The following is a 17,718-nucleotide window of genomic DNA, read 5'->3' on the forward strand; positions in this document are numbered from 1 at the left end:
GCAGTGTCCCCTGCATCCAGACCCATCGGCCTTGACGATCTCTTTGTGCAGTATGGAAGATGGGGAGGGCTGATAGAATGAGCTGGTAATTCTTTAATATGATATTAATAAGACTATTCAACTGAGATGGGCATGGTGGCGCACGCCTTTAATCCCAGCACTCGGGAGGCAGAGGCAGGCGGATCGCTGTGAGTTCGAGGCCAGCCTGGACTACAAAGCGAATCTAGGACATCCAAGACTACACAGAGAAACCCTGTCTCAAAAAACAAACAAACAAACAAACAAAAGACTATTCAACTGGCCTGAGGGATTAGTGTCTTTAATCAGGGTATCCCAATACCAAAGTTTTGTGTGACCTCTGTGTGGTCAGAACTGGTCACAGCACTCATATAAGAAGATGGAGCACTCATATAAGAACTGATGGAGATGGAGACCGATAAATAGAGCAGATGGCTAGTGTACACTCAGCTTCTGGTCACAGTTCATCACTGAGAATTTACTTACCTGGTTCATGCCCAGCTTCAGGGTACCAAGAGATGCCAAAGGGGAAAGAGAGCCCAGTAGAGTAGTAATCCACCCCATCTTTTCAGCATGGGATCTTTTTTTTTTTTACCAGAAATTCTGAAGGTCCCGTCTAGATCACTAGCTAATAATGGAGAAATATGGGTCTCGTCTCGAAGTTTGTAGTCTCATTGATTAAAAAATTAAGGATGGACTTAAATGGAGGCTCAAGTACAGTTATGTTAGAGATTAAAAGGAAACCTCAGAGCAGTCAGGATGGAAGTATTAGGGTCTTTCTGGGGGTCAGGGGCAGAAAAGAAAAGAAAGAGACTATTGTTTGCGTTAGGATGGCATGGGGGTCAGCCACATGACAGTAGCCAGTGAGGAAGGAAGCGTTAAAGAAAACATTTAAGCCGGGCGTGGTGGCACACGCTTTTAATCCCAGCACTTGGGAGGCAGAGGCAGGTGGATCGCTGTGAGTTCGAGGCCAGCCTGGTCTACAAAGCGAGTCCAGGACAGCCAAGGCTACACAGAGAAACCCTGTCTAGAAAAACCAAAAAAAAAAAAAAAACAAAAAAACAAAAAAAACCATTTAAAAAGCCCAAAATATTAGGTAAGTCCACAGTGCTAGGGCAACCATGGAAAGAAGTAAAGGAAATGTTATATTTTTCTGAGGAATTCAGAAAATTGAGCAGACCTACAAAGCAGCATGCCTGCAGCCCCAAAATGTGGGAATTCTAGGAAGGAAAAAAATCATTAAAGGAGAATTATTCCTTTATACCTCTTTAGCGTGGCTATACCTCTTTAACATGGTTCAAGGTGAACCTAATTTCCTAAGAGTAGTCCCTACCAGCTCCTTAACACGCTCAACTTGAATGTTAGGTCTCCACTCAGGTCAGAGATTTCATTCTCTTGACCAGAATGTTTCCCTTAATGGGCCTTTAAAGCTGCCATGTCATCTTCATGATGGAAATGCTTGCTTTTAATATTTTAATACAGTTGAATTTAACAGTATGATATTTTAAAGCCGACTGGCATAAATGCTGTCATATTTAAGAAAGTCTTCTGTATCCGTAGGTCATTCTGCTGGGGGTGAGGAGGGAGAGGGAGGGAAAGAGAAAAGAGCAGCCGGATAGGAAGAGGGGGTAAGAAAGAAAGAAAGAAAGAATGGGAATGGAAAAGAGAGGGAAGATTTGGAGAGGAAAATGAAGAGAAAGAGTGAACAGGAAAGATGAGAGAGAAAGAATAATAATAAAAGAGAGAGGAAGCGAAGAGTCACAAAAAAGTATGCGTGTATGTACATGATATGTTGCTTCTTCTTTCTGTAGAACATGACAATAAAATACACTTTCATTTTCCCCATATGGGTAACGAATGGTACTACTACCTGTAGGCTCTGTTTCTTAACAATTAAACTTTATTATACAACCCAACTAGCTTACACAAGACAGAAAAAAGGGGAAAAAAAGAGTGAACCTTCCGGTATCCGTTCCATGGGACGGGTCCTTAGGTGTCTCTGCCCTGCATGCTGGTCCAGCCTATTTGCTGATCCACGTGCGCTCAAGCCTGGTCTCAACTTACTGTTGTTCTCTCCTCTCCACCTGCCTGTGTCACGTGGGAAGGGCGGTCTCCTTCTCCCATTGAGGGTCGATTAGAAAAACAATAGTCCAGGTGGGGTTCCCAGGTCTGCTTCCTGAATTCCAGGCCCAGGATGGTTCCACTCAGTCTATCTCAAGGTATCCATGGGGTGCCCAAGAGTAAAGCCTGCCAAGACTGCTTCCACCTGTGACAAAGCTTACAGTCTTTCCCACAACTACCTCCATAACTGTGGCATTTTATCCTGAGGGTGCTACAAGGTCACCTTTTTTGTAAAGCAATAGGCTTTGCTGTGTGTGGTTTCTGCATGCACAGGCTTGAGTTACATAATTTCGTTGATTTGATTAACTGATCAGTCACACACAACTGCATGGTTCAAGTTTCAATGTACTCTGTTCACTGTAAATACATGAATGAATATATGTAAAGTAAGGCTCAAAAACCAATTTCTTGGTCCACAAATTATTACTTGAATAAGATCTGTACACCCCTTCCGAAATCTGTCTGGTAGTTTATGGCCAGTGTGCATCTGTTTTTTAAGTTCAGATCCATACAGCAAGGCATGTAATTTGACTTCTTCCTTGTTCACCGGTGAGGAACCCATTTGAGGCAGTTTGCAGCATTGCAGAGCTGAAGTTGAACATGCATTAAGGAGCGGAAAGTGATAATGATACTGATGTAAGTTCAGGTGTAGCATAAGTGACCTTGGGAGCGTTGAGCTTGCCAATGGAAGCCAGTAAAGGAGCTGAACACCACAAATGTGGAAAGTGTTTCTGACAACAGGACAGAAGTGTTGAAAGGGTACTAAAGGAATGATTCAAAATTTTGACATTGAAAACACCAAGGATGAAATATTAGAACATGTAAACCCAGACAGGAGTTAGGAGACTTGGTAAGGCATGAAAACAGATTATTCTGTACTATAAAGACAAGGGACAGATGACAAAGACTTCTTGAATTATTCTTTAAGGTTTTTTTTTTAACATACAAAAAGCACTTTGATTTTTAAATATTTACTGTTTTAAATTATTTTATACTAAATGGCATCTCTACTATTTGTTTAATGTTCATTCATATCCTTATTTCAAAGTGAGAGGTTTCTGATGACCAAAACGTTAAAAGGTCATCTTTCCGTACTGATTGTGACTGGTGCTTGGCTTGGTTCCCAGCACAAGTCCTTTGTGGCTGCACAGTGCTGTGCAGAGCAGGAACGCCCTGCATCAAGCTTCTAGAGGCAGGGAGGTCACTGTCAGCTCACATATACACTGTCAAATCCGCATTGCCTTAATTGCTGGGGACTCATAACACAATGTGGTAACCAGTGGGGTGAGTTCTTACCTTACTCTAACTCAGAAATGCTCTGACAGTTTTTTGGACTTTGTTAATCTGTGTAAATATTGCTACCTGTTTGTCAACTTTTTAGTAAAGCATTATGGTGGATTTTATTTGATGACATTAAAATTTTAGATTACTTTATAATAAACTGACACCTCTCTACCATCTGCCTAGTGAGAAGTACCTCTCTTGCTTCCTTTGGTATCATTCCTTAGATTTACAGGATGCTTGTGTAAATTATAAGACATTTCATTTTAGATTTATTTCTAAATTCTTAGTTTTTATGGTAATTTGATGTTGTAATTTTTTATTTTTTAACATATATATGTATTTATTTTATTACATATGAATAAAATAAACTACATACATCATGGAGAACCATGAGACAATCATGAGTTCTATAAATGTTACAGTCATAGTGATTTGGCTATTTGTATTTGTCGAACATGAAATAAACATCTTTCCTATCTTGTTGGTTTTAAATTTCTGAATGAAATTCAATATCTATCATATCTTGTCTCTATTAACTTAAATTCTTTATCTTGATATAAAAAGATCTTATCCATAACCAATTAAACTTGATTGTAAAACTAAACTATTTGTTCTTCAACGCCCCTCAAAGACTTTGCAAGTTTTATTGAATCATTTTATAAACCGTACCTTTCTGATCAGTGGAAGTGCTCTGGGTTCTTATTGCTTTCCTTTTTACAGTTAGCTATATTTCTCATATCTCTAATCTCTCCACTATCTGTAATTCCTTGAGTTTTCCATTTTGTATGTCCCACCTGTGAGCAGTGGGAGTTCTGTTTCTTTCTCCAAGAACACTTTTCTTTTTTCTTTTTCCCTTCTTTCCTTCCTTCCTTCCTTCCTTCCTTCTTTCCTTCCTTCTTTCCTTCCTTTTTCCTTCCTTCCTTCCTTCTTTCCTTCCTTCCTTCCTTCTTTCCTTCCTTCCTTCCTTCCTTCCTTAGGTCTTTTTTTTGGGGTTATTTTGTTTCTACCTTAAATTGCACTGTCAGGTATGATAATAAATGACAATTTGGAAGTGTTTATATTAAAATGGTGATAAAGGTCTTGTTATTTAAGCACAAATCTATAAGTGTAACTGAAGTACCCTTGTGAATTTGTCTCTTCCTTTGTTCTTGGCATACATGCATTTACAGAATTTATAAGAACTCTGCAGAGAATTTGCATATGTACTAGGACAGCCTTGCTCTGTTTTTACTACCCTGTGTGCCTCATGCCTTCACCTGTCAGTGGTACAATATAGATGTGCAAGTTATTGTACCCAAATTACCTGACAAGAGTATTTCCTAAAGAACATTTCCGGAGTCCATGAATAGAGTCACAAAACTGGCTGTTGACACAAAGTCACTTTTGTCCTTTACACAGGTAATGGATGGTTTCTTGAGAATATTATTGTTAAATATGAAGAAGAAGAGAGCTGCCAGGAGGTGCTGTTTCCATGTCACAGGTGTGTTGCCATCACTGCAAAATTCCGTTCTACTTTTTCTCGTTTACTGCAGCCATGCCACCCAGCATGCCTTCCCCACCTACTGGGCCACAAAATTCTGACTTTTTAAATAGGATCCAAAGGCTTTCTCTCCTTGGAATCTTCTCATTAGCAGCAATAGCAGTCCAGTCATTGTCAGCATTTGTTTATTCTGGAGTAAGTATGCTGAGCTAGAGAGAGAACTGGATTATGTCTTAGAGTTCCTATTTCTACTTCTCAAATATCTACTTAGCTTTCTGCTGGTTCTACAAACTTGCTTCCTACATCTGATGTCTCTAAGGTTCAAATCTTCACAAGTAATATGAAAGTAATATCTATTCTAGTTAGTGTATTTGAGTAACTTAAATGCGAATGAAATTTTTTGTTTGCCCCCCTAATTCTAACATGATTTACTAATATGGTATAGATATTGTAATAGAATCAAGTGTCAAGTGCCACTCTGATTCCTTGGCCATATGGCTAGATATGAACTACTGAAATTCTATAACCATCACCTTTCAAAATTGTATGAAAATGATTAAGTATTTCAAGGTATTCTATAGAGTTGTTATAAATGAAAGAACAGAAACCTTAAATATGATATGAAAATGGAAATTATAAAAATATTTTTTAAAGTTTTTCTTTTTTGTTTTTTTGAGATAGGGTCTCTCTGTGTAGCCTTGGCTGTCCTGGACTTGCTTTGTAGACCAGGCTGGCCTCGAACTCACAGCAATTCCACTGCCTCTGCCTCCCAAGTGCTGGGATTAAAGGCATGCACTACCACCCCTGGCAAAAATAATTTTTAAGCATTATTAAGTGTCTTATAAAGAATATGTTTGTCCACTCCTTTAATCCATGCCCATAGTAGTTGAACACTTACCATGTTGAGACATGGAGTAATAATGGAGGTCCATCCATAAGGTAATCCAGTCTGTCTCAGCAGGGACCTATGTTAATAGTAATGCAATATAATCTTAATGATACAAATGTGATAGAAATTTACATGTGATAAGAACCCAGTTGTCAAGTTGTTACATCAATACACTTGCATGTTCCTTGACTCTGTAGCATTTGTGTTTATATTGTATATATTAACCTATTAATGTAAAAATATTACAAAGAATAAAGCATTGTATTGAACTGTGGATATAAAGAGATGAAAAATGCAGAGCCCCTATCTTTTCTTTTTCAGATGGAAAATTTTAAATTTATTTTTATTTTTCAGTGGTGCAAGCCTTTATTTTTTATTTTATTAATTTATTCATATTACATCTCAATTGTTATCCCATCCTTTGTTTCTTCCTGTTCCTCCTTCTCTCCTGCTTTCACCCTATTTCCCTCCCCTATGTCTGTGACTGAGGGGGGGCCTCCTCCCCCTCTCTATGATCACAGCCTATCAAGTCTCTTGTTGATAGCCTATTATCCTTCCTCTCCCCATCCAGAGGGTCCTAGAAACCTATAAGAAGAAAATTATGACAGGCAAATCTGGGCCCAGGTGTTCTGCTCAAACTATGGCACCAAGCAAGGACAATACATGCAGTAAACATTGAACCCCTACCCAGATCTAGCCAATGGACAGGACATTCTCCACAGTTCAGTGGAGAGCAGGGATTGACTTTCACACGAACTCTGGTGACCCATATTTGACCAGAGCCCCTATGTTTAGTGAGCTCTCACTTGACAGACAAGGGAAGAAAATCATACTTCTTGTCAAAGCTAGAGAACTAGGTGTGCTGAGAGCTTAGCAGGTGACTTGGCCTCCCTGTCCCTAAAGTAATATATATTATTTCAGACCTACAGAGAAACATATTGATTGACTGGGTTTTACTTCATTATTTTTATTCTGATTAATATTCACTCTTTTGAAACTTAATAATGAGCCGGATGTGGTGGGGCACGCTTTAATCCCAGCACTCGGGAGGCAGAGGCAGGCAGATCGCTGTGAGTTCAAGGCCAGCCTGGTCTACAAAGTGAGTCCAGGACAGCCAAGGCTACACAGAGAAACCCTGTCTCGAAAAACCAAAACCAAAACCAAAACCAAAAACAAAAAAAAACTTAATAATGAGTTACATTCTCTCCAAACAAAACTTGTAATACTTCTCTGCTCTTCTATTCATATTTCTCTCAATATACATACATTTAAAATGCATATGTATCATAGCAGTATCACCATTTATAAATTTCCAGCTACAGGAAGAGACCATACAATTTTGTTTTTGTAAGAAATCGTTTTGCACAGCAAGGCTAGTTGATCAATGGAATCAAATTGAAGACCCAAATATGAATCCACACACATATAGTCACCTGATTTTTGACAAAGAAGCCAAATCTATTCAATGGAAAAATGATAGCATCTTCAACAAATGGTGCTGGTCTAACTGGATTTCTACATGTAGAAAAATGCAATTGGGCCCATACTTGTCACCGTGCACAAAACTCAAGTCCAAGTGGATTAAAGACCTCAATATAAAACCAGAGACACTAAATCAGTTAGAAGAAAAAGTGAGGAAGAGCCTGGAACACATTGACCCAGGAGACAACTTCCTGAACAGAACACCAACGGCCCAGGCCTTGAGGTCAACAGTTAATAAATGGGACCTCATGAGGCTGAGAAGCTTCTGTAAGGCAGGAGACACTGTCAAAAGAACAAAGTGAAAGCCTACAGACTGGGAAATGATCTTCACCAACCCTACATCTGACAAAGGTCTAATATCCAAACTTTATAAAGAACTCAAGAAATTAAACACCACCAAACCAAATAATCCAATTGAGAAATGGGGCTCAGAATTAAACAGAGAATTCTCAACAGAGGAATATCAAATGGCTCAGACACACTTAAAGAAATGCTCAACATCTTTAGTCATCAGAGAAATGCAAATCAAAACAACTCTGAGATTCCATCTTAAACCCATCAGAATGACTAAGATAAAAAATTCAAGTGACACCATATGCTGGTGAGGATGTGGAGAAAGAGGAACACTCCTTCATTGCTGGTGGGAATGCAAACTAGTGCAGCCACTTTGGAAATCTATCTGGCGCTATCTCAGAAAACTGGGAATAGGGCTTCCTCAAGACCCAGCTATTCCACTCCTTGGAATATACCCAGAAGATGCTCCAGCATACAGCAGGGACATATGCTCAACCATATTCATATCAGCCTTATTCATAATAGCCAAAACATGGAAACAGCCTAAGTGTCCCTCAATAGAAGAATGGATAAAGAAACTGTGGTACATTTACACTATGGAATACTATTCAGCTATTAAAAACAAGGAATTTCCAAAATTTGTGGACAAATGGATTGAACTAGAAATGATCATAATGAGTGAGCTAACCCATAGGCAGAGAAATTCAACTGGTATATACTCACTTATAACTGGACACTAGGCCAAGGGGTATGTCTCATGAAAGTCTTCACTTATCAGGAAAATGGGACAGTGGTGAGGACATCCTTAGGTGGGAGAAATATAGGTGATAGGGAAATAGATGGATCCAGAGAGTCCTAGAAGCCTACAGGAAGAACACAATGGTGAGCAGATCTGGGCCCAGGGGTTTTGCTTGATCTATGTCACCAACCAAGGACAATATGTGCAGTCATCATCAAACCCCTACCCATACCTAGCCAACGGACAGAATATTCTCCACAGTTAAATGGAGACTGGGGACTGACTTTCACACGAACTCTGGTCCCCCTTATTTGACCATGTCCCCTTATTGGGGAGGCCCGATGGCACTCAGAGGAAGGATAGCAGACTACCAAGAAAAAACTTGATACTCTAGCATCATATTCAGGGGGAGGAGGTCCCCCTCAGTCACAGTCATAGGGAAGAGGAATGGGGTGAAAGCAGGAGGGAGGGAGGGAGGGAGGGAGGAAGGGAGGGAGGAATGGGAGGATGCAGGAGATGGGATAGCAAATGAGATGTAATATAAATTATTTTATTTTTCAATAAAAATGTGTTAAAAAAAGAAATCATTTTGAAAAAAAATTGACTTTTTTTTCAGAATTGGATTTGAATTACTGTTTTCTGCAGACTGGCTCTGAAAATCTCACTCTGTTCTTAAGGAAAATAGTGGCAAAGATGCCTGCTGGATGATTTTAAACAATTTATATGATGTAACTGCAAAAATGCCATGTTAGGTTATAGGATAACAGAAGGCATTGCTGCAGATGTAATTCAAATTTAACAGTTCTTGTGACCCAAAAGCCATACATATGAACAACCAAGAAAACCATAAGACTGTTTGTCAAGTATTTTCAGATGTACAAATAAGTGTCTTATATTTTTAAATCTGGTTTCTGCACAATCTAATATGGTAACCATTAGCTACATATGGCTAATTAAATTTACATTAATTAAAATCAAATCAAATTTGAAAGTCAGTTGCTTGGTTGTTCTAGCTACATTTAAAAGGCTCACTAGACACAGATGGTTAGTGATTGCTATATTGGCTAGAACACAGACAACATTTGGTTGTATTGCAATCTAAGTATTTGGTATCATATGAAGCAATGTTTAATATTATAAAATATAGTATCATGGGTCTTAATGTGATGATGCACATTAAATAATACAAAGAATAAATAAACAGTGATTATTGCCCTATTGTAGACCTAATTTATCACATTTAGCAAAATCTAGAGAGGCATATTTTTTTTAGAGCCAAAATTAAATACACTGGCAAGACAAAGGAGTCAAGACAGAGGTGATTCACTTCTATATCTCAGATTAATTGCAAACTTTGAAAATTGGACTCATAAGAACAAAGAAATGCAGACAAAATATTTAGGGTGTTTATGGTTATTATTATTAAATGTTGTACATAAGTCCACCATTGTCTGTTTTCATCAACTGAACTATGAAAATGTTCACATTTTCCTTGCTTATTCTTATCCTTGCCTAATCTGAGGCTCCAGATTTAGGTAAGGGCTTAAGGATAAAAGTTCGTGCTATTTCTACAGAGGTAAAAGAGATCAGAGTCAAGATTTTGTTTCAGGCCTTGTTTGACAGGAAAGCAGAGCTCAAAGACATGAATGGCATGTAAACTCAAGATGAATCAACCAGAAGATTGGATCTCTAGGTCCCTAGGCATCCTGGGAAATCTTAACTGAATATGTGGTCTACTGCAGTGTTTCTCTCAACCTCTGGGTCGCAAACTCTTTGTGGGTAGAAAACCCCTTTCACAGGGTCCTCTAAGACTATCATAAAAGAGGGATATTTATGTTATATTAATAACAGCAGCAAAATTAGAGTTATGAAGTAGCAACAAAAATAATTTTATGGTTATGGGGTCACCACAGGGATGAAGAACTGTATTAAATGATCATAACATTAGGAAGGCTGAGAACCACAAGTTTATTAGTTCCATGATTTCAGTGTGATTTAGGAATTCCTTTCTCAGGAGTCAATGCCTACACCCAAGGCTGAGGTTGCTCTGAAGATGTTTGATTTGAAAATTCTGATATTTAAAGTTCGGAAGACATGGGCTTTTGTGTTCTTCCCATAAATTTTCAGCCACTTAAACTCCAATCCCTTCGTATTTATGAGAAAAGTAACTGAGGAAGAAGTTATTAATGACATTATTATGAAATTATAAACAAAACCAAGCAGAGGGTGGCTTTTGTCATCAGATCATCTAAGATTTCCCTCTTTATCTTCTGTGCTGCTGGAGGGACTATCAGAATGCCTCCATATGCAGATAATGTAGAAATATAGTGGATGTAGAGTCTTTTTCTATTGCCTGTTTCAGCTCCTAAATAATGACTCAGAGACCTATTACATTCATTAATAAGCTCTAAGCACTATAGCTGGGCAGGTATTGATATATTCTAACCCAATTATAGTAGATTGGCCACTCTTCCCAGCAACATGTCCCATGCTATTTGCCATCTTAGTCTTGCCTTGGCTGCTTCTGCTCCATCTGTCTGTCCTCATAGTGAACTCCTTATGGTGACCTCTGGTCTTTCTCTCCTCTCTCTTTTTGTCCTTTACTTGAGACCCATTGGCTGGGATTGTAAATGCGCCTTCCTCTATCCTCTTGCCTATCTATAAGCTCATATATTCTTTATTAACAATTAGAGATGTTAGAGAACAATTTTTACACAACATTGAGACCGGAGATTCTTCACAGAAATCACAATGCCCACATCTGGACTGCAACCAGATCTCTGGGCACAGGAATCAGCATCTGAATACACAGTGCATGAGACCATCCCCCAGCAGATACTAAACTCCTAGCTCAAGAGTGGCCTTCATCATGAAGCCAGAAGTCCACACATAAATTCATTTTGAAATGGGAAAGAAAGAGAAAAATTAAGGAAACATGAGAAGGGAAAGGAGTTCCTCCCTCATCCTGAGATCTGGTTGGTCTTTTACTCAAACTAGAGTCAAGACATTTCAATACAACTAATAGAGCCAAAACTGCCTAGAGAGCTAACGCATTGTTTTTCTAAAGCCTTCTCAAACAAGGATGTTAAAAACAACAAATAAGCTGCTTTCTCAGGGCCCGAATGTGGGTGACCTAGAGTTTAATGATCCTCTCTTTGCCCCAAATCTAAACAATGCACCCCATTAATATCTTACAGTTTCATTTATAGTTGGAAATTCTTTAGGATAAGACATCTCTATATTATCTCATAAAGTTTTATTTATTTAAAATTTAGGTGTTGCCTAATATTTAAACTTTGTTGTAAATTAAATTTTGAGCTATGCAAATGAGAAGCCACAGGATTGTACATGTAGGCATTGTAAAAGTAATAAAGGCTGTATCTCAATAAGCCTGCACCCATGTCTTGGCTTGTCTATTGGCCTTGTATCTCTGTTTAAATGGTTTCTAATCTCACTAAATTGCTTCGTTCCAACTCACCCTAAAGTGCTTTTCGGAGGCACTTTCAAGGTTGTGTAGCTTTAAGTGCTTGAGGTCCCTCCTATTAGAATATATGCGGCAGGCTGTACCGCAAAATAGAAATCATGTCACCTTGCTGATCCACGTAAGAGGTTTTATTAAGGGAGAGATTACAGAAAGTCTCTGGGGACACAAGAGTGAGGGAGGGGGGAGGAATTCCCTTTGTAAGTGGGCCTAGCTCATGTGCAGAAAGTGCAGAGGCAAGCGCAGAAGATGCACACGTGGCTTAGGGAACCTGAATCCTTCAGGCTGGCATGCTTCGGATGACAAGTTTCCAGGGTAGCTTGGGAAGGTGCACGTTTTCCCAAAGCCCTCAGGGCCCCTGGTTTGGCTTCAATGCTGCCTGATTACTAACACTCCTAGCAAGAGGAGCTCTCCGGGCTGCTAGTAGCAATGTTGAGCTGCATCTAATTGGTAATGCTGACTTCTAGATCCTGTCAGCAGGCCAGTTCACACTCTGCATAGCTTCCACACCACAGACAAGGAGTGTGCAGCAAAGCAAACAATCTGTATGTTTCTTACCCAAATATTATTGGGAGCTAGAACTCAGGACAGAGGATGTCCAACTCCAAAGCAGCATTGTCCCATACAAGAACAACTGCCACTTGAATCTACGAAAATTCAAATGGGACTGGTGGGAATTGAGAATTGCTATGGGTATTGGATAAATACCACGTTTCAATGAGGTAGCATCAAAAAGAGCCTTGTATAGTTTTATACTGCTTGGACTTCGAAATGCTGAATTTCTAAATTCATAAATTTTTATAAATTGGAATCTATAAAGATAAAAATAGTAAAATAAATTTCACTTTTTAAGTGTGACAACTTGTGTCACTAATATAGTTTTCTTAAAGAATGCCATAATCTAGTCAGTGTACAGCCTCACCAATCACATGACAAGGGAGAAATAAAGTCTACCAAAAAATGCCAAATGAAAATACTTACTGGCTTTAAGATGTGCTAGAATATTGTGTTATATTGAAAATTTTCTATAAAGAAAAAAAAAAAAACCCAGAATTTAACAGTGAGCCAGTCTGATCTTGAGACTTGAGCATAGCATACAGATTTGATGAAGTTAACTAGATAACTTAATGTGACTTAAAAGTGTTACATGGTTGTTAAAAATGTTGAGCCTCTCCCTGGAGCCTCTAATTTCACTTTCCTCTCTGATGAGCGCGTCTTCTTTCAGAGTTCCCTCCTACTATCTTCTCTTTCCTCCACAGATGGCTAGATGAATATCAGGACGATGGCGAGACTGAGCGGGAACTTCTCCCCCGGAAGTAGTCAAGGTGCCTGGGTAGGGAGGACCTATGCCTCTTGGGAGGGCTTATTTGGGCCACTAGCTCTCTTCCAGTTATTCTTTATCTGGTCGTGATCCTGTGTTTTCTCTTTACTCAGACTGGGGCAGATGCCCTCAGCGAGCCTGTTCACTGGACCCGGCCACTGTTTTTTTGTTTTGTTTTGTTTTGTTTTGTTTTTGAGAACTCTGAAGTTGCAAGACTCTCGGGATCTTAGCTAACAGCTGGCCAAGCACAGCCTGTGGTGCACACGTTGCTATTCCTCTCCTCTTTCCTCCTCTTTCTTTCAAGAGATGAAATTGCTAAGCTTACAAAAAAATGTTTATCTTTTTTTTTTTTGAAAATGTTTATCTTTTGAAGGACAAAAGAACCATCCTTTGAAGAAGGTACCTGGAGAGGTACCAGATAAACGTTTGATCAATGTGAAATCCTTGTTGCAACACGTTCATTTCCAAGACGGCTTTTTCTCTCCTCACATTGGTGGTAATCACACTGAGAAAATACAAAAAGACCCCTTTCAGTTTGATTACCTTGATTCCCACGCGTCTCCGTAGGACAGAGTCTTTGGGAAGCTGGTAAGTGTAAATAAACAGCAGAGAACAGTGCTCAGGGAATGCAAGCTGAGGGCTACATCTGGCATCCATTAATCACCTTTCCCCATGAAGACTCAAATGTTCATCATTGCGGGGCAACAAGTAGTTTCTAATCTTTCAGTTTTGACACATGATAGAAAACCTACCTGAAAGCTAGGAGAGGTTTTAGGGTGACTTCGTCATAGACTCTGCCTATTTCAGTCTCATTTCTGCCATCACGAGGTAGAGAACATTATGATTAGCCTTTTGCCACCGAGAGAACTGAGGCTGTAGAGTGAAGTGACTTGGGCAAGCCAGGGGTGAAATAAAACAGGAGAACCGCAGTCTGGACCTGATAGCCCTACTCCAGCCACAGACACGTTCACAGTCCGCACCCTCCCCCATCCACGTACTTTGTAAACTATGTGAAAAAATCACAGTGCTCTGAACATTTAAGGGGCCTAGAGGACCAAATTTTACACACTGCTTTCATGGCTCTGTTATACACCGGTACATCCTATTGTGTGCTTTACTTTTCTATTTATTAAATAGTGTTTGACGCAGGTTACTTGACCACAGAGGAGAAGAGCTCCATCTCATTTGAACCTACGTTAACATCCAAGAAATCATTGACTTAATGCATCATTGCAAGGTTCCCTCTATTTCCAGCACTTGGAAAAGCGCCGAGACAATCAGAGTGAAAATGAGCTTGCTCTGTTCACTAGGACTGCTTTACTCCCATGGACGATACATTTTACGATGGAAAATTAAAGCACCCAAAGTGTAGTTTCAAATACTACCTGTGCTGACGTGTAACAGAGGAAGAATTTTCTCGAGTTCTGTGAACTATCTATTCATTCTGTTCACAGTTTCTTATGCTGTACAGAAACTTTAAAAATGTAGTCATATGTGTTAGTTTGTTAACCAGAGCTTTTCCCCATGGGTACCTCCACCCTATCCCATGTCTAGAAGTTCGACCCTCATGTTTTCTTCTATCAGTTCAGTGTTTTGTATTTTCAGTTAAGGTGTTTAATATACATTGAATGATTTTTTTGCAAGGTGAGAAATATGGATTTGTTTTTAATCTTTACAGGTTGATACTAGCTTTACTAGACCCTTTAAATTGATCATCTTTCTTTATGTCTATGCTTTTTAACATTTTTGTATAATAAATTAAGTGGCCATAGCTGTGTGAGTTTATTCCTGGGTCCCTATTTTGTTCCATTGGTCTACATTTCTATTTTTTTTTTGTCAATATCATGCTGTCTTTGTCACTGTTTTATCTGTAGTATAATTTGAAGTCAGGAATTTTTGTAACTTCAGCGGTATTCTTGCTACTAAGGATAGCTTCTGTGATTCACGGCCGTTTGTGTTTCCATATGAACTTTAAATTGTGCCTGTTGTTGTTTTATTATTGTTGTCATTACTGTTGCTTCTTTCAGTTAGGTAAAAACTGTCAGTGGAATTTTGATGGTGATTGCATTGGATCTGTAGATTACTTTTTGTAGTATACCCATTTTAACAATATTAATTCTGGCAAATTCCAGACTTAATATATAGAGAATTTAGAGAATTGCAAGAATTAAGAGTCAAACAGACTAACAAATTTCTGTAGTCAAAAATGCACTAATGAAAGAAAAGGCAGTTCTCAAAGAATAAATATGAATGACCAATGATTCTTTTTAATCTGCTCTACATCCTTAGTTATCAGAGAAATGAAAATTAAAAAGTGCTTTGAGATTCTCACTCTAGTCAGAAGGGCTGTCATCTGGGAAAGTGACAACAAATTCTAGAGAAGATCAAGGGAAGTGAAATACATACTCATTCCTGATGATTGTGCCATTTTACAGATACTCTAGAACTAGTGTGGACTATACTCAAAATGTCAAAATAGAACTAACATATGACTTCTCAAGCATATATCCAAAGAGCTACATATACTGACACAGAGATGTATGCAAAGAAAAATGAAACTATAGAATTTTTATATGAATGCATGGACTTGGAATGTTATAAGCCAACCAAAGTAATTTAGACTCAAAGACAAAAGTCTCATCTTCTGTCTTATATGACGAGCCAATCTTAAAATATTTATATATAAGGGGGTATAGATTATGAAATGAGAAAGGAGATGCCGGGGAGGAAAGAGACAAGTAAGAAAAAGGGACAAGAAAGGCAAAAGAAGAATATGGAAGAGTGCGAGGGTACAATATAGTGTAAGGGTGTGGGGTAGGCAAAAGAGGAGAAGTATCAGCAGAAACAAAATTTGTTTTAAAATAGCACCATGAAGGCTAATACTGTATATGCTAATTTAAAAATTAATTAAAAAGCTATAGATTCAGTAATTTGAAGGTAAGGGCTTGATATAGCTTGGAATGTCCCCAAGTGTCCATTTGTTAAAAGTTTAGAGTGTTAGAGATAGGGCAGAGTGGGAGGGAAGAAGTTAGGACTTTGGGGGTGTGCCCTTGAAAGGGACTGTGGGACCTTATCTCTCCTTTTTCTCTCTCCTTCACATCTAAACCATAAAGCGAGTAGTTTTCTGGTTTTATACTCTTGTCATGATTAGCAGGGAGTGCCCAAAGCTGCAGGCCAGCTAAGCACAGACTGAAGGCTCCAAAACTATGAGCCAAAATGAATGTTTTTATTTTGTAAGTAGTTGTTATAGCAGTGGAAAGCTAACAAACATACAATGTTTTAATAGCTAATGATGAGAATAAAAATAATGTTTTAAAATCCAAGCAGAGAAAAAAAGGCATGAAAAATAACTTCAGTTGTTTGTGACACTTCATGATGTTCAAAACAGTCATTGTTTCAAACTCATTTTTTTTTCTTCTGAGAAAGTGTTACAGATTTTCTGTGTGCAAGACATATAATCAGACTCTAGCATACACTAGCAAGCAGCATATTGTTACCCTAAGATGCACCTATGTTTAGGAGACATTGATAAAACATGTAGGCTTCAACACAGAGTAGGAAGACGGCACTTTCTGCTTCAGTTTAAATAGCAAATTCTTGGCACACTGCCTATGTCATGAAAAGTGCCCAGTGTCTATTAAATGCATGAATCATCTCTGCATTATAATACACCTTTTAGTGGCCAGAATATCACATTGTATCAGATACAGTTCCTGTCTGTGTGGAATAAGCACTCAAACGCTCGTAAATAATTATGCTCATGCATCTAGCTTAATAGATGTTTATATAACAACATGAGTCTGAGCATGGTCCTGCCCATTCTCTCAGAAAGACTGGAGTTTGGTCTTTCCCACTTCTGTCCAGCATCCTATTCATAACTGGTCTCTTGAGAGTGGAGGCATTATCAATGCTGATTCGATCCATTTTTGTTGATTATTATTTAATTCTTATAATGCCATGTTCCTATACAGTATCCAGATTCTGGGATTGTATTAGTCTGACCATTCAAAGTCTGCCTTGAAAGCTGGGAAGGCAAAGAAGCCACAGCTATTTCTAAGTTTTCAAAGCATACAGCCCAAATGCAGGAAACAGATTTTTAAAGGGTGACTGCATTTAGGTGGTGTCCTCCCCTAACCAAAACAAAACAAAACAAAACAAACAAACAAACAAACAAAAACCTGAATGACTTTCATTCAAAACCTGTCATGTGCTTTAAACCCTGAGAAGTGAGAGACAATGTAGAAACACAGGCCAAAAGAAAGTGTGACCCATTTCAAAAAATATCAAGACAAGATGGAGTAAAGAGTGATTTCATCTGATGGATGGACACTCTACCTCAGTCAACAGCTAGTGAGCTGATGCAAGTAGGGATAATGGCACCAAAGGATGATGCAATTCTTTTGTGGTTTTAATTCATACAGGTTTTAGAGTGCAATACTAGTTGTCCTTTAATATAAGACTAGGCTGTCAGAGAATTTTCCAGAGTTAGGTTTATTGTTAATTATCAAGGGCTGATAATACATTTGAATAGTCACTTAGGTTAGTTTTAAAAGCAAGGAAACTGGAAAGCAGCCAAGTAAGCTGAGGTTTTTAAGTGGAGGTTCATTTT

The 17,718-nt window shown here is 38.6% G+C and overlaps 1 protein-coding gene across 1 annotated transcript in view; it reads left to right on the forward strand.

Moving 5' to 3' along the window:
• The window catches only part of RP1 (RP1 axonemal microtubule associated), a 296,647-nt gene extending 281,767 nt beyond the window's left edge, over positions 1–14,880 (forward strand). Inside the window, exons 30-32 of the mRNA XM_084776855.1 lie at positions 4,822–4,903; positions 13,048–13,121; positions 13,223–14,880. Coding sequence (XP_084632981.1) covers positions 4,822–4,903; positions 13,048–13,108 — 143 coding nt within the window. The 3' untranslated portion in view covers positions 13,109–13,121; positions 13,223–14,880. The remainder of the gene's footprint in view (positions 1–4,821; positions 4,904–13,047; positions 13,122–13,222) is intronic.
• The last annotated feature ends 2,838 nt before the right edge of the window (positions 14,881–17,718 follow it).

Source organism: Acomys minous (assembly GCF_964271855.1).
Source record: "Acomys minous genome assembly, chromosome: 1".
Lineage (NCBI taxonomy): Eukaryota > Metazoa > Chordata > Mammalia > Rodentia > Muridae > Acomys > Acomys minous.